General features: G+C 39.4%; 1 protein-coding gene across 2 annotated transcripts in view; it reads right to left on the minus strand.

Moving 5' to 3' along the window:
- Nucleotides 1-9,126: 9,126 nt before the first annotated feature.
- The window catches only part of TPH2 (tryptophan hydroxylase 2), a 316,022-nt gene continuing 307,092 nt past the window's right edge, over nucleotides 9,127-18,056 (minus strand). For both annotated transcript variants that reach the window (XM_044277143.1, XM_044277142.1), the window contains 2 exons: nucleotides 10,459-10,592; nucleotides 9,127-10,360 (listed from right to left, as the gene is read on the minus strand). In XM_044277143.1, coding sequence (XP_044133078.1) covers nucleotides 10,186-10,360; nucleotides 10,459-10,592 — 309 coding nt within the window. In that variant the 3' untranslated portion in view covers nucleotides 9,127-10,185. The remainder of the gene's footprint in view (nucleotides 10,361-10,458; nucleotides 10,593-18,056) is intronic.

Below are 18,056 nucleotides of genomic sequence, written 5' to 3' on the forward strand. Positions count from 1 at the left end.
ATAGCAATAAATGGAAAGCACACACGCATGCACTCTGTGATCTTCTTCACTTCACTCTAGACAGGACCCACATTAATATGACTTTAATGGCATATTGATATGATGATATGGGCATCATGGAGGTTTAGTGGTTGGCACTTGAGCCTTGCAGTGCTAGGGTTCTAGGTTTGAATCCGACCATTGACAACATCTGCATGAAGTTTGTATGTTCTCCCTGTATTTGCGTGGGTTTCCTCCAGGTACTCTGGTTTCCTCCCATACTCCAAAGACATACTAATAGGGTATCTAGATTGTGAGCCCCATTGGGGACAGTGATGCTAATGTCTGTAAAGTTCTGCAGAATATATAAGTGCGTAAATATGCCATCAAAGTCTGAGATGGTACAAACTCTTTTAAGCTATCATTTCTGGTAAGGTTTACTACGACTGTAGGTAGAAGAAAGTCATTTTAACTTCCGACCACTATATTTTTCTCAGAGATTTTATTTAGTTACTTTGCACTCATTTATAAAACAAGTTCTCTAAGAGTTCAAAAGAGCTGACACGAAATCTGATGGGTGTTATTTTGTTTTATTTTTAATGAAGAACTTGAGGTCCTAAAGTCAGAGGTTTCACAGGAAGATGACATAATTAACAGGTAAATAACTTTAAGTCAACATTTATTACTTTCAATCATCCAAAAAATACAGTTTGGGAAATAAATAAAAACCTTTGTTCTGTTCACTTTATGAATAATTTATAATCCACAGTACACAGAACATGATTTTAGACGCTGGCAGCACTACTTAATAATCTTTGGCTTTAGATGGTGAAAGTTCCTTTATTTATGACCACTGTAGAGTACAATACACATTTTTCTATATCAAGGTTAATATACATGTGAATGGCTGAAAAGGCACATTAAAACCTGAAGAGAGAATCTGCACAAATATGAACATGTTATCATTGTATACTCCTCTAAGACAAAGTAAAATAAGCGTACTGCCACACATATTTGGTGCGGAAAAAAATATATGCGGTTTTTGCAACACTATACCCGCGTTTATGGTGCGTTTTCTTCCAGTAAAGGGAAACGCAGCATAACTGAATTATATTCATTCCTAAATAGAGGTGCAATAATGTAAATAAGTCTGCTGTGTGTTTTCCCTTACTGGAAGAAAATGTACCATAACCACAGGCATGTTCTTGCAAAAACCGCATGCATTTTTAAAAAAACTGCATGCAGTTTTTTATTTTTATTTTTTTTCTGCATCCAAAACGCAGCATAGCCATCACATGTGACAGCACCCTAAAAAGTGAGAACATTTATTTTCTACAACAAAGAACCGAGCTTGCCAGCATTTGAGATTATGTGGGTCTTTTGTGGTACATGATGTAGATTTACAGATGAGGTACACTGGTACACTTCATTGTAATATCATAGTATGTTATCTATGGTTTTACATAGGACTTTAGACAAGTTTTCTAGCCTTGTCTGCATAGCAACACAGAGCTGAAGGACCATAGTGGATTTTGTAACGACTTCTTCCCATGTCGTAAAGAGAATTGGGGTCATTTATCAAACTGGTGTAAAGTAGAACTGGCTTGGTTACCCATAGCATCCAATCAGAGTCCACCTTTCATTTTCCAACTAAGCCAGTTCTACTTTACACCAGTTTAATTGACCCCAAATGTGTCATCAGAAAATGACCTATAAATTAAATAACATTTTTCTGTTTAAAATATTTTTAAAGAATTTTTTGTTATTTTTAATTTTCTATATTTAATTATTTAATTATCTATATTTAAAAAAATAATAATAATAATTCTGCCGTTTTCACACTGGCCACTAAGCCTTATAGAATGTGCCACTTCTTGGTCTGTCACTTTACTGCAGTTACCTGCTTATCAATACATGCATGTGATATCACTACAAGCAGAATTAGAATGACAGATAAGACATTATCCACCATTCACAATCGGTGATTGCCAAATCTTATCTATTCTTTCCTTGTACAGGTCACAGAGCATGCCTAGAAAACTCTCCCATAGAAGTCAACGAGGTCCCTCCTGTCCATTGTGTCTTTGGCCCATGGGGCTGCCGTAAAGCAATTGTCTTAATGGTTTCTAAATGCTGTTAAGACCAGCTCAGGCAAGTTGGCTGCCCCATAATCAAGTTTATGTACTATCTGGTTTTAACTAGCAGATACAATTTCTAGTGACACATTTCCTTTAAAGTGACCATATCACTTGGTTTAGGGTCCCAAACCTGCCCATAGCAAACCCATCCATACCCACAAAAAGAAAGTAAATGAAAATGAAATTTACCAGGAGGAACTCTTCTCCACTCCACATAGCACTGATGAAGCCTGGGGTTAGTACACCTCGCCACACTGTGCAGGTGTACTGTCCTCAGGTTCATTGATGTAGTGTGCCTTTGTCCAATGAAGCTAGACAAGTGTCCTGGACTCTTATCCCGGTAAGTTTGAATTTCATTTACTTTCTAATAAGTTTTCTCTGGTCGGGTCAGAGACCTTAGTTCCCTTTAAATGCTGATTGTTGGGGCACACCACACACTGTGTGGCCCTCTGTTTCTATCTTATTATCAGGGTATCATTCTAGCAAAAAGATATATACAAAGCAGACAAATTAATAATCACACTAAGTGTTAGATTTTACATGGTCAGGACAAAGCTAATCACTTATATTGGGTACAGATATCGAACAACTCAGCAGTTCACATTGACTTACTTATTTAAGCAATTAGACAACGATATTGTGCTTGTTTTTCATGAGGCTTCAAGCTAGAAACAAATGTTTATGTCTGGACTCCCAATATTAGCTGCTATACAGAGACATCTATACTGATGCGAAGCCAAATAGAAATACGGCTAAGCATTTTTATTTAAATTGCTTTTCCAGCTGTTTTCGCTCACAGCCTGATTGAGAGAGATGGATAAGACTAGAAGTACAGCTTTGATTTTTACTGCTCAACTAAATAATGATGTAAAAGAAATGTTACACAGAAGGTAAATGCATTAAACGACTGGCACTTTAGGCTCGCCATAATGTCATAAAGGAGGAAAATATAGTTTATTAATAGCGTGGATATACCGGTTATCAGTGATAAGCGGCATAAACAATATTCAAATTGGTGATATTTCGCGAATTTGCGGCCGAATATTTGCCATAAATTCACAAATTAAAGAATTTGTGATCTCCAGTCATTATTTACTTGATTGCGAAAATCGGCAATGTAATATATTTGCGATAAAAATTAGCGATTAGAATTTTCGCGATCAACACTAAGGGGTAGGCAACTTTCCTGTTGGTTGCTAGGGATGTTGCTAAGTCCAGATATTCGCGATAAATTCGCGATTAGAATATTTGCGATCAACACTGTTCACGAACGCGAATATTTAGCACTATATTCTACTTATTCGCGAGTTCTCGAAGTGGCGATATTTGCGATTTGAATATTCGCGCTCAACACTACCGGTTATATTGACAGGTAATTTAATTAATTATATTTAGTTAAAGAAGGCCACCCATAAATTAATTATCTTAAGAAGTTTAAGGGTTTATCCCATGAGTAATGTGGAAAATAAAAATATCTGACATCTTAAAGCACCTTCTAACAAGGCTAGAACCAGCCTTGTACCTCACTTGCATCCAGAGATCTCTCGATTCATTGCTCCACTTGCTCTGCTAGATTAGTTTCAAGTTGGCAGCTCAGAGGGCATGTCCTTTCTCAGGGGGCATGTCCTTTCTGCTGCAGCTCTCTCCCTTTGTCACAGCTTCTGACAGTAGATAAGTCTGGTGGCAGTTGAAGGATGGAGCTGAGCATGTGCATCCACCTCAGTCAGGTGGTCAGAGAAATAAAAGAACAAACAGCAAGTGAGACAACCCTTTTAATGCAGCTCTGTAATGGAAAGATCCGGGCTGTAGAAACCAACAGTTTTCTTCCTAGACTTGTGTATGAATTGAGGGTTCATGAGGAAACATTGGGGCACATTTATTAAGACTGGCATTTTAGATGCCAGTCTTAATAAACCCATATACCTGGTGGTGGATCTGCCAGAGTTATGAAGAGGCGCAGACCTCTCCATAACTTCTGAGCAGCCAGGGCAAGTTCTAAATGTAAGACTGCTTCTGAGCTGTCTTACATTTAGACCTTTTTCTACGCCTGAAACAGGCATAGAAAAGGGTAAATGAGACAGGCCGTCCCCTTCCCCGCCCACGTCCACAGGGGTCATACAACTTTTCTTCTAATCGCATTCGCAAACAATAAGGGCATGGCTAGATTGAGACAAAAAACACATGCGTATGTAGAGAACAGCACCCCCAACATTCCCATCAGGCAGACAGCTTCTGCAGAAAGGGTAAGCCCCAGAGAGAGCTCACCACTTGAACTGTGATATGGAGAGAGCTGCAGCAGAAAGGACCTGCCTCCTGAGCTGTGATAGGCAGTGCAGCCAAAAAGATACCCCCCACCAGCTGTGATAAGGAGAGAGCTGCAGCAGAAAGGACACCCCCTCTGAGCTTTGATAGGGAGAGAGCTGCAGCAGAAAGGACATGCCTGCTGAGGATGAGATTGGGAGACAGACACAGCAGAAAGGACACACACCCTGAGCCAACAGCCTGAAATACATCTAGCAGAGCAATTGAAGCAATGAATGGTGGATTGTCTGGATCTATGTGAGGTACAGGGCTGGTTCTAGCATTGTTGTAAAGAGATTGTAATGTACTATATGATTTCCGATTTTCATAAAAATTTTAACAATCCTGGGATAAGCCCGTTAAGAAGCCCTTCTACATGCACAACCGATATATATGGAGGAAAATAGTCATAAGTTTACCAAACAAAAATAAAGCTATTTGTGGTGAATAATAATTATACTTTTCATTTGATAATCCTGCATTCCATTAAAGGGGTTGGCCACCATAAGTATAAAAGCTAATAAAGTGCCCCAGACAATAACTAAAGCCAAGAGGTATTTGTATATGACAGATATACTGTATATATATATATATATATATATATATATATATATATATATATGTTCTACTGCATTAAGCATAGCATGCTCCCATTGATGAGCGGCTGTGTGGGCAAAGTGAAAGTAAAAATCCCAGCATGCATCACAGCGTCTTCAGAGGAGCGGTCACATGACATCTCTGCCTACTTGTGATGCCATAGTGACAACAGCACCTCAGGTGTCATCTCCTCAGTCCACCAGTCAAATAACTACATAGAGAAATCAACATAATGATAGCAATCCTACATTCCCAGCATAGAATAAAGGATACTGCTTTTCCTACAATGTGATATATATATAAAATACATACATGTGTGTGGATATGTACATGGGTGTACAGGGGGTGTGTGTGTGTATAATATGTGTGTAAAGATGGAGAGATATCTATCTATATCTACTGTGGTGGAAGGTGTGTATATCTCACCCAGATACCTCAGCCCGATGAGATAACTGAAATCCAGAAAGCTGCAGCGCTTTCAGCAGAGTGTAGTTGGCTGAGGCAGGTTTGTTTAGATTCTGTTCTGGGTTTCTGCTGTTTTAAAGAGACCCAGGGCTAATGTCTGCGATTGACCATAATGCCGATCGCAGACAGATGCCATGGTCTTTTGTAACCACAGCATCTGAGGTGGCTTTCCCCAAGAGTGCTGCACCCCATATAATGGTCCGCAATGCCCAGGTACCAGCCGAGTGCAGGCAGTTTGCAGATTTGGACCCATTCACTTCAATGGGTCTGCGATCCGCAAGATACGTTCCGCACCACAAAAAGATAGAACACATTCTATTTTTTTTTTGTAATGCAGAAGCACAGAGAGAAAGCACTTTGTACTGCTTCCGTGGGCTTCTGATCCGTGCCTCCGCTCCATACCACTCTGTATCTTGCAGATTGCAGACCTATTCAAGTCAATGGGATGTTTGCTGTCCGCCATACAGGAACGGGGCACACACGCTTGTGTGCATGAGCCCTTAGACTGCAAGTGCTAATTCACAGCAGTCTATAGGAGACGCAATCTAAAGATCGCATGTTCAGATCCCTTAGACGGGCGTTTAAATAAGGAGGGCTTTATAAAATATTAAAATTAAAATCATCCCTCTTTCTCCAAACTAAAGATAAAAATAAATATAAAGTAAAAATATAAATTATCTTTGGCACCGCCACTTAAAAAAAAAAAAGCTATCGCTATTGAAATATGTATCCCATAGGGTGGACGGTATAACTGAAAAAATAAAATAAATGGGCAATTTGACCTTTTTTCATTGCTTCACAAAAAAAAAAAAAAAAGTCATCAAAAACCCACTCACTCACACACTCCAAAGTGGTATAAATAATAAAACTATAGATCACAATGCAAAACATGAGCCCTCAGTCTTCTAAGTAGACATAATTCTAAAACAGAAATGGGGATCAGAATATGGAGATGCAAAGAAAAGAATATATATTTTTTCAAATTATCTTTTTCAGTATTAAAAGAAAAAATGCAAATGTGGTATCACTGTAATTACACTGTGGCAGATTGTTTTATTTATTTTTTACATTACACCCCATCTGTATTTTACAGCTTTACACCACATCAAATTCAAAAGTAGATGGTGCGAATCAAAAATACTATTAGTCCCGGAAAAAAACAATCCCTCATACAGATATTTGAATGAAAAATTAGAAAGGTTATGGCTCCGGGAAGGCCAAAATAAAAAATATGGCCTGGTCCTGAAGGGGTGAAAGGGGTTGTCCTTCCACATATATTCATCAACTATCATCAACATAGGTCATCAATATCTGATCAGCGGTGGTCCGACACTTGGCACCCCAGCTGATCAGCTGTTTGAGGAGAAGGCACCGATTCCTGGTCATTACACTATGCGTTGTCTCCTCTGGAGCAGAGACGTAGTATGATTACAAGCACTGGCTCCATTCACCTGAATGGAGTGAGTACTTTTATTACACTGCACTTGCGAGAGGACAAGCAGGGTAATGAAGAGGAAGGGGCGCTCGCATGGAGCACTGCCTCCTCTTCATCCAGCTGATTAGCGGAGATGCCGATTGTCAGTCCCCCACAGATCAGATACTGATGACCTAGCCTGAGAATATGTCATCAATAGAGCTGGACTGTCCCTTTAACCCTTTTAGGACCAAGCCAATTTTAGCAAATCTGACAAGTGTCACTTTATGTGGCAATAACTTTAAAACACTTTTACTTATCCGAGCCATTCTGAGATTGTTTTCTCATCACATATTGTACTTCATGACAGTGGTAAAATTGAGTCAAAATATTTCATTTTCCTTTATAAAAAAAATACCTAATTTACCAAAATTTCTCGACTTTTATAATAGATGGTAATAACTCCAAAAATAATTATTACTTCACATTCCCCATATGTCTACTTCATATTTGGATCATTTTGTGAATGACATTTTATTTTTTGGGGGATGTTAGAAGGCTTAGAAGCAAATCTTGAAATTTTTTCAGAAAATTCCCAAAACCCACATTTTAAGGACCAGTTCAGGTCTGAAGTCACTTTGTGAGGCTTACATAAGCTTACATTATCCCATTTTAGAAACTACACCCCTCAAGGTATTCAAAACAGATTTTACAAGCTTTGTTAACCCTTTAGGTGTTCCACAAGAATTAAAGGAAAATGGAGATGACATTTCAGAAGGGTTAACAGCCAAACAAAACTCAATATTTATTGCCCTGATTATGTAGTTTACAGAAACAATCCATATGTGGTCGTAAACTGCAGTACAGGCACATTGCAGGGCGCAGAAGGAAAGGAATGCCATATGGTTTTTGAAAGGCAGATTTCACTGGTATAATATTAAGCTGCCATGTCACATTTGAAGACCCCCTGATGCACCCCTAGAGTAGAAACTCCACAAAAATACCCCATTTTAGAAACTATGGGATTAGGTGGCAGTTTTGTTGGTACTATTTTAGGGTACATATGATTTTTGGTTGCTCTATATTACACTTTTTGTGAGGCAAGGTAACAAAAAATAGCTGTTTTGGCTTAGTTTTTATTTTTTGCTATTTACAATGTTCATCTGACAGGTTAGATCATGTGGTATTTTTATAGAGCAGGTTGTTACAAATGCGACCATACCAAATAGGACTTTTTGGTTGTTTGTTTCAGTTTTACATAATAAAGATTTCTGAAAAAAAAAAAGTTTTTTTTAGTGTCTCCATATTCTGAAAGCCATATATATATTTTTTTTTTGGGCGGCTGTCTTAGGTAGGGACTCATTTTCTGCAGGATGAGGTGACGTTAGATTGGTGCTATTTTGGGGGGAATACACCTTTTTGATTGCTTGGTGTTGCACTTTTAGTGATGTAAGGTGACAAAAAAGTTTATTTTTTTTTATTTTGCAGGTTTGTTTTTGTTTTTTTTATGGTATTCACCTGAGGGGTTATGTCATGTGGTATTTTTTATAGAGCAGATCATTACGGATGTGGCAATACCTAATATGGATACTTTTTTTTATTTTATTTAAGTTTTACACAACAATATCATTTTTTTAATAAAAAATAAATCATGTTTTAGTGTCTCCATCGTCTGAGAGCCATATTTTTTTAAAAATGTTTGACAATTGTCTTAGGTAGGGTATCATGTTCATCTGAGGGGTTAGGTCATGTGGTATTTTATAGAGAAGGTTGTTATGGACACAGTGATACCTAATATGTCTCCTTTTTTATTTTTTGGTACATTTAACACAATAAAAACATTTTTTTATTAAAACAAAAAAAATCATGTTTTAGTGTCTCCATAGTCTGAGAGCCATAGTTTTTTTTTTTTGACAATTGTCTTAGGTAGGGTATCATTATTGCGGGATGTGATGACGGTTTGATTGGCAATATTTTGGGGTGCATATGACTTTTTGATTGCTTGCTATTACACTTTTTGTGATGAAGGTGACAAAAAATTGATTTTTTTACACCGTTTTTATCTTATCTTATTTACGGTCTTCACCTGAGGGGTTAGGTCATGTGGTATTTTTATAGAGCAGGTTGTTATGGACGCAGCGATTTTTTTTTACATTTAACACAATAAAAGCATGTTTTAGTGCCATAGTTTTTTTTATTTGTTGGGCAAATTTTTTGTGGGATGAGGTGACGGTTAGATTGGTATGATTTTGGGGGCCATACGACTTTTTTATCACTTGGCGTTACACTTTAAGTTATGTAAGGTGACAAAAAAATTGGCTTTTTTTTTTTATTATTGCCGGTGTTCATCAGAGGGGTTAGATTATGTGAGTTTTTTATAGAGCCAGTCGATACCTAATATGTCTACTTTTCTTATTTTCCCTACTTTTACAATTTAAAAAAAATTATATAAGCTATAAGAAGAAATTTGGGGGCACAATGGGGGCTGGATCCCACAGGGGGAGATATTATATATACACACATTTTAGAAGGTTCTGATCCCCACAGTCACGGCCTGTGATTGACTAGTCTGTACAGACTAGCCAATTACAGCGATCTGCCGGGGACCACCCTCATTGTAGACAGGACATTAGATATGCTCTTACTAGACTCCCAGCTCCGAACTCTTGAGAGGAATAAGCTGTTTGCACTGACATAACAAACAGCGGATTCCTGTCAGAGATGGAACAGGGAGCACACAAGTGGCAGGGGCAGACTGGGCATGCGCTGCTCTTAGGCAGATTAGGAGAGCAGCGCATGTGCAGTTACAATAAAGGCATGGACGAACTGGCTGCACGGCAGAGCGGGGCTCAAGAGGCGTGGCTTACTATAAAAAGATTAGCAGATTTTTTAAATAAAGTATATTTGGAAACTCATTTTTACCTTGCCTACAACAATGTTGTGTAAAGTACTTATATAGTGGCCAACCCCTTTAAAGATATAATTCAGTGGTGACTACTTTCTCACCTCCATAAAGACCAGCACTATGTCAGCTAAATCACGGACTCATTCCACCTCCATCAGTCTACAGCAGCCCAGATTCCAGCTGTCTAGATCTTGTAAGTTTGACGTGAATCCTACATAGGTTTTGGGTATAAGTGTGCTATGACTTGAGTACTTTACATGAATTAAAAAAATCATATATTACAAAGGAGAAATAAGAGAGAATTGATTACTATAGAGATTATGTCCAGGTAGTGAAGCTGAAAATGCCTGGACGCCTTTATCAGTCCACAGAATATCAGATTTGCTCTATATCCCCAAATATTTGTTCATTTTTGCTAAAGCATCACAGACAGTGTTCAGGTCGCTCCTCAAGTCTTGCACTACATTTTCAATGCTGCGGGTGTCCTTAAGGATTTCAATACTCTGGGTGTAAGGATTGAAGTGCACTGAGAAAGGACGGTTGATTGACTTTGCAAATTCTCTATGGGATTTAAAGACAGAGGAAAAAATGAATTAGAATCATATCAGAAGTGATGAAATGTTTTTTAAACTTCTTTGTTTTGTAATAAATGAATGAACCTCATCTTTTCCTTTGCTTCTTCAAAGCTTTCTGACACAAAGTACAAATCCTGAAAGGTGGTGATAATACATTCTTGCAAGCACGTTGTTTTCGGATCAAACGTTTTCACAATGGCTTTGTCAGACAAGGCATGCTGCAAAAGGAAAAACCAAACACACCTTTTAAAATAGTGCTTTAGGAAATGAGAAGAAACAAATCACGAGTTACTTGTTCTAGAATTAGGAACATTTTATGAGCAGATGAGTTTATTCTGCCTCATTTTTGAAGACGTGATGCAGGATATTTAAGCTACTCTTATCATTAAAGGGGTATTGGGACATTGACAGTGTGTCCCAAGGATATGAGATCAGTATCAGATAGGTACAGGTCTACATCTGTGACCGGCTTCTGTCTACAGAAGCTAACACCCAAAGTGAACAGAGCCCAGATTTGCATCCGAGGCCATCCTTCATTCAACACTATGGGAGGCTATTTCCAGCAGGTCCATAGTTGTAAATGCAGAGGTGGCCGCGCTGGCATGGTGCCCTCTCCAATTACCGCTATGGGAGGCTATTTCCAGCAGGTCCATAGTTGTAAATGCAGAGGTGGTCACGCTTGCATGGTGCACTCTCTATTCACCAATACGGGACCTCTGAAAGTAGCCGAAGTTGCTTGCTTGGCTATGTTCAGAACTCCCATGGTGATGACTGGAGAGCATGCCACACATGCACAGTGTGCTCTTCTTAACTTCAGGGGCCCTGTTCACTAGATAAGGACCAGCACCTATCTATCTTTGATGGTATCAATGTCACAGATTGGCCAAACCATTTAACTTAGAGATGTGTAGTTGCTATAGTTGGGGACAGAGATTTCCCATATTACATTCAACAATGACACAAGTCTTAAAACATTACATCAATGTTGTTATGTATAGAATGATCCCTCTACTCTAGACTCGCTATAGGAGAACACCTATATCTCTGACATAAGACTTATTGTCTGATTACCCAGTATGTGAAGCATCCTCTACAGTAAAATTTCCAGTATTCCAAGCAGTGATTTTAATTTCAGTTGTTTTGAAATAAAATGTTGTTTCCATAGTCGAATAATATATATTTTTTTTAAATCCAGTATGAGTTGTACCAGCTACATAGAACTGCTGCTGTCATAAAATAGTTAACCTTCAAAGCAGATTAGAGCAAATTTATAAATCTTGTCTAATGTTTAGACTAGATGGTCGAAAGATGTGCCATATTTATCAGTGTCTGATGATGGATGATAAATCTGGTACATCTTCAGACTGTCTAAGTTTATAAAACCTATTCCTTGGCTTACTTTGGGCCAAAATTTTGCATCAACATTATGGTGAAATTTGGACGCACATTGTCACAACTTAAACCCACACCCCTATTTGACAAACCACACTTCCTTTCTCATTAAGCCAAACACCTTTGTTAGACAAATAAAAAAAAGTGTCCAAAATGCTTTCATAAATGTGGTACGATGACCATACCCCAGTTTTGATGCAAATAACTGCAACAGTGAAATGGTATATATTTTTCTTTTGTACTGAAATAGGCCACTAAATGCTTTCACCACAAATAACTGCAACAGTGAAGTGTGTATATATTTTTCTTGTTGAACTAAAATAGGCCACTAAGCGCTTTTAACACATATAACTGCAACAGTGAAGTACGTATATATTTTTCTTTCTGTACTGAAATAGGCCATTAAACGCTTTCACCATAAATAACTGCAACAGTGAAATGCGTATATATTTTTCTTTTTGTACTGATAATAGGCCACTAAACACTTTTACCACAAATAGCTGCAACAGTGAAGTGTGTATATATTTTTCTTTTTGTTCTGAAGTAGGCCACTAAACGCTTTCACCACAAATAACTGCAACAATGAAGTGCATATATATTTTTCTAGTTTGTACTGAAATAGGCCACTAAATACTTTCAACACATATAACTGCAGAAGTGAACTGAGAATATATTTTTCTTTTTGTACTGAAATAGGCCACTAAACACTTTTACCACAAATAACTGCAACAGTGAAATGGTATATATTTTTATTTTTGTACAGAAATAGGCCACTAAATTCTTTCACCACAAATAACTGCAACAGTGAAGTGTGTATATATTTTTCTTTTTGTACTGAAATAGGCCACTAAACGCTTTCATCACAAATAACTAACGGTGAAGTGCATATATATTTTTCTTTTTGTACTAACATAGGCCACTAAACGCTTTCAACACATTTAAATTCAGAAGTAAACTGAGAATTTATTTTTATTTTTGTACTGAAATAGGCCACTAAACGCTTTCGACACATAAATATATTCTCAGTTCACTTCTGCAGTTATGTGTCGAAAGCATTTAGTGGCCTATTTCAGTACAAAAATAAAAATAAATTCTCAGTTCACTTCTGAATTTAAATGTGTTGAAAGCGTTTAGTGGCCTATGTTAGTACAAAAAGAAAAATATATATGCACTCCACCGTTGCAGTTATTTGTGGTGAAAGCGTTTAGTGGCCTATTTCAGTACAAAAAGAAAAATATATACACACTTCACTGTTGCAGTTATTTGTGGTGAAAGAATTGAGTGGCCTATTTCAGTACAAAAAGAAAAATATATACCATTTCACTATTGCAGTTATTTGTGGTGAAAATGTTTAGTGGCCTATTTCAGTACAAAAAGATAAATATATTCTCAGTTCACTTCTGCAGTTATCTTTTTGTATTGAAATACGTCACTAAATGCTTTTACTGCAAATAACTATAACCGTGAACTTTGTATATATTTTTATTTTTGCACTGAAATACGTCTCAATGCTTTCACAACATATAACTGCAGAAGTGAAATGCCTATATATTTTGATTTTTGTGATGAAATACGCCACTAAACGCTTTCACGACATATCTGCAGAAGTGAACTGCGCATATATTTTTATTTTTCTACTGAAATACGCCACTAAACGCTTTTACCACATATAGCTGCAAAAGTGAACTAAGAATATGTTTTTCTTTTTATAATGACATACGCCTCTAAACGCTTTCAACACATATAGCTGCAAAAGTGAACTGCGAATATATTTTTCTTTTTGTATTGAAATACTCCACTAAACACTTTCACTGCATATAGCTGCAGAAGTAAACTGCGTATATATTTTTCTTTTTCCACAGATATAAGCCACTAAAGGCTTTTCAACATTGCACTTGCACCCCAAGAGCAAATTGTTGGAATGACAGAGCTGTATAATGGCTATTTGGATCGCCAAATCTTTCCCTGCACTTGTAAATCGCTTTTACACTAGCACTGTCCCTAGCGCCTTCTGACGTCTCTCCATGCACTAAGATGCTGTGAAATTATTCCGTCCTATCCTTTCCCTACACTTATAAATAGTTTTTTTGTTCACAATGAGTTTTTTTTTTATTGCTGTCCCTAGCGCCTTCTCCCGTTTGTCCCTGCACTCCGAACGCTGGAAAATGTCTGAATTCAAGATGGCCACCGTATTTATAGGGCTGTGACATCACAGGGCTGGCTGGCTGCTGATTGGCTGCATGCAGGGCATTATGGGTCATCCCGTCTTACCAGAGTTCCTTGCCCCATGTCCTCACACATGTAGTCACCATTTTAGCAAAAATTGCTATTCGTTACCACGAAGCGCGAGTAAATTTGCATTAGTTGCGAATAGAATTTTTCCTGAAATTCGGATCGAATTCCACTTTGAAAGCTTCGATTCGCTCAACTTGTAATCTAAGACACTCAAGTAAGCATTTTCATTATTACATAATGTATACAAATGTATGATGTTCAGTTAATGATAATGGTCATGTCAATGTGTAAATACATGTATAGGTAGCCCATGATTTTCCAAGTAAAGCTCATGTTTTTGTTCTCCTTTCTGTGATATGCTGTAGTGACAGCATCAATCTATCCCTCTGCAGCAAAGATTCTGATTATAACAAATTTACCTGTCCAGGGTCCAGCAGCATGATCCTCAGCTTCAGCATGGCCAGGCAGGGAGAGATGTGCTGCTGAGCCACGTACCCTAGTGACGCGACATCCCTAGCAATGGGATGCAATGCTCTGTTTCTCCCCGCAGCATTGTTCCCCTGTTCCTGTACTGCTTTTGGAAATCTGTATTTATGACCCTAGCTTTTCTTTTGACCACTCTCTGTCTCATGTTTTAGTACTATGTAGCCTGTCTGGTTTTGACCCATTTCCGTCAACTCTGCTTTTGTGTTTGTTCTGTCCGTGTGTTAATCTCCACATCTATGTAGCATAGGGACTGTCGTCCAGGTGCCTTTCAGCTGTTTAGGGCTGATACTGCAAGTAGGTAGGTACAACAGGGTTTTCTCAGTTCAAAGCCTCACTGTCCTTGTCTGTACCTCTGCTACATTTGTGACACTGATGATATCCATGTTCCTTTTCTTCAACCTAAGCTGTTCCATTCCTTTGACATCTTTTCTCTCCTTTCCTACATTTCTCATTTTTCCCTTTTCTGTCCATTGGCTTCACTTTGCTTACCACCTTTCTACCGGGACTTTCCTTTTTTTCCCCTAAATTCTGTTATGTATTCTCTAACTTCAAAATGTAACATTAGTTGAAATAGATAATGTAATAAACAGGGGCGTTGCTAGGGTCTCAAAAGATCCGAGGCACAAGCCCCAAAATATATGTCGTCCCCCCCCGCACTATGCTGTACTTGCTATACAGCAGCACTTACCTGTCACATCCAGGGCCTCCAGGTGACGTCTCCTCTCTGTCATCATCTTGGTCTGGACAACTTCTCTCAGCTGCCTCGTCTCTGCAGAGTGTGACACACAGACATCTTAGCGTCCTCACATTCTATCATTATCCCCCAACTGGAGTCCCCACAGTGTTATCCTGCTGCTTGCTGTGCCAAAACCTCAACCCCCCCAATACCCCCAAATACTATCCTAAAGAAACATTACTGCCCCCCATAGTAATAGTGCTCCTCATAGTCCCACCAATAGTAATACCCTTCTAGAATGCCCTTATTAGTAACACTGCCCCAACCGTGATAATGCTCCTCAACAATGCCCCCATTATTAGAAGAGCCCTCCCATATTAATAATACCCTCACAGAGTCCCCAGTAGAAATAAGGCCCCCTATTGTTGCCCCAGTGGTAATAAAGCTCCCTACAGACCCCTCAGTAGTAATAAGGCCCCCATAGTGCGCTTAGTAAAAATAAGCCAGCTCTATAAGACCCTTCTATAGAGCCCCCAGTAGTAATAAGACCGCCTATAATGTCCCCTGGATCTGCAGTGCCCCCTGCAGTTATAATCCTCCCTCCACCATACAGTCCCATGTAAATAACATCACCTCCTCCCCAGCCGCCTCCAATGCACAATCCCATGTAAACATCCCCCCCTAAGGCTACTTTCACTCTTGCGTTCGTGCGGATCTGTCCTGTACTTGTACAGGACGGATCCGCACCGATATAATACAAATTAATGCATCCGTTCAGGACCGACTCGTTTGTATTAGATTTGAATTTCTAAGTCCCAATACGAATCCGTCCTGACTAACATTAAAAGTCAATGGGGGACGGATCAGTTTACAATTGCACCATTTTGTGTCAATGCAAAGAGATCCGTCCCTATTGACTTACATTGTAAGTCAGGACGGATCCGTTTGGCTCCGCAAGGCCATGCGGACACAAAAACGCTGCTTGCAGCATTTTGGGGTCCGCCTCCAAAATGGAACGGGGGACTGTACGGAGCCGAACGAATGCATTCTGAATGGATCCGCATCCATTCGGAATGCATTGGGGTTAAACTGATGCATTTGGGGCTGCTTGTGAGAGACCTGTGAATGTAGCCTAAACATTAAGTTCCATGTACATAAACATCATTCCCCCCACCATCCACTTTCAACATACAGTCCCATGTAAACAACATCACTCCCTCCCCCAGCCACCTCAAGCACACAGTTCCATGTCAATAACATCTCTCCCTTCAGCCCTAAAATACATCCCAGTTAAATAACTACAACTCCCAGCATTGCTCTGCCTCTCCCTTCACTTACCTCTCCTGTACAGACATCACCATTAGGCTCCTTCTCCTCTTCACTCCGGTCCAATCCTGCACTGGTCACATGATGGTGACATCATCCAGGTCATCCTATCACAGCCTGTTTTGCTAATCACATGACCTGTGATGTCACCACAGGTCCTTCACCTCTTCCCAGTGTAAGATTCAATTGTATTGCCGTTCTGTGTACGGCAATACAGTTGTATCTAGCAGGCAGGCAGGACATTCGGGGCATGGGACAAAACATCCAGGGCCCAGGCCCCGAATGTTTTAACCTAGCGACGCCCCTGGTAATAAATGTCATTCTTGCTTATACATGCCTAAAGATGGACTTCTTTCTGGACATACGGAAATCTATAATTAATAGGATTCTTGCTTCTTTTTGACTTTAACCACCTCCAGACCGCCTAACACAGATTCGCGTTCCGGAAGTGGCAGCTCTGCGCAGAGTCACGCATATACGCGTCATCTCGCGAGAGCCGTGATTTCCTGTGAACGCGCGCACACAGGCGCGCACGTTCACAGGATCGGAAGGTAAGCGAGTGGATCTCCAGCCTGCCAGCGGCGATCGTTCGCTGGCAGGCTGGAGATGTCATTTTTTTAACCCCTAACAGGTATATTAGACGCTGGTCCTCTGGTGGTCCCTTTTGTTTGGATCGACCACCAGAGGACACAGGTAGCTCAGTAAAGTACCACAAAACACCACTACACTACACTACACTACACCCCCCCTGTCACTTATTAACCCCTTATGAACCCCTGATCACCCATGATCACCCCATATAGACTCCCTGATCACCCCCCTGTCATTGATCACCCCCCTGTAAGGCTCCATTCAGACGTCCGTATGATTTATACGGATCCACGGATACATGGATCGGATCCGCAAAACACATACGGACGTCTGAATGGAGCCTTACAGGGAGGTGATCACCCATATAGATTCCCTGATCACCCCCCTGTCATTGATCACCCCCCTGTAAGGCTCCATTCAGACGTCTGTATGATTTTTACGGATCCACGGATACATGGATCGGATCCGCAAAACACATACGGACGTCTGAATGGAGCCTTACAGGGGGGTGATCAATGACAGGGAGGTGATCACCCATATAGATTCACTGATCACCTCCGTCATTGATCACCCCCCCTGTAAGGCTCCATTCAGACATTTTTTTGGCCCAAGTTAGGGGAAATTGTTTTTTTGTTTTTTTTTTCTTACAAAGTCTCATATTCTACTAACTTGTGTCAAGAAATAAAATCACATGAACTCACCATACCCCTCACGGAATCCAAATGCGTAAAATTTTTTAGACATTTATATTCCAGACTTCTTCTCACGCTTTAGGGCCCCTAAAATGCCAGGGCAGTATAAATACCCCACATGTGACCCCATTTCGGAAAGAAGACACCCCAAGGTATTCCGTGAGGGGCATATTGAGTCTATGAAAGATTGAAATTTTTGTCCCAAGTTAGCGGAAAGGAAGACTGTGAGAAAATAAAAAAAAAATAAAAAATCAATTTCCGCTAACTTGTGCCAAAAAAAAAAA

The sequence above is a fragment of the Bufo gargarizans genome, chromosome 2 (genome assembly GCF_014858855.1).
Source record: "Bufo gargarizans isolate SCDJY-AF-19 chromosome 2, ASM1485885v1, whole genome shotgun sequence".
Lineage (NCBI taxonomy): Eukaryota > Metazoa > Chordata > Amphibia > Anura > Bufonidae > Bufo > Bufo gargarizans.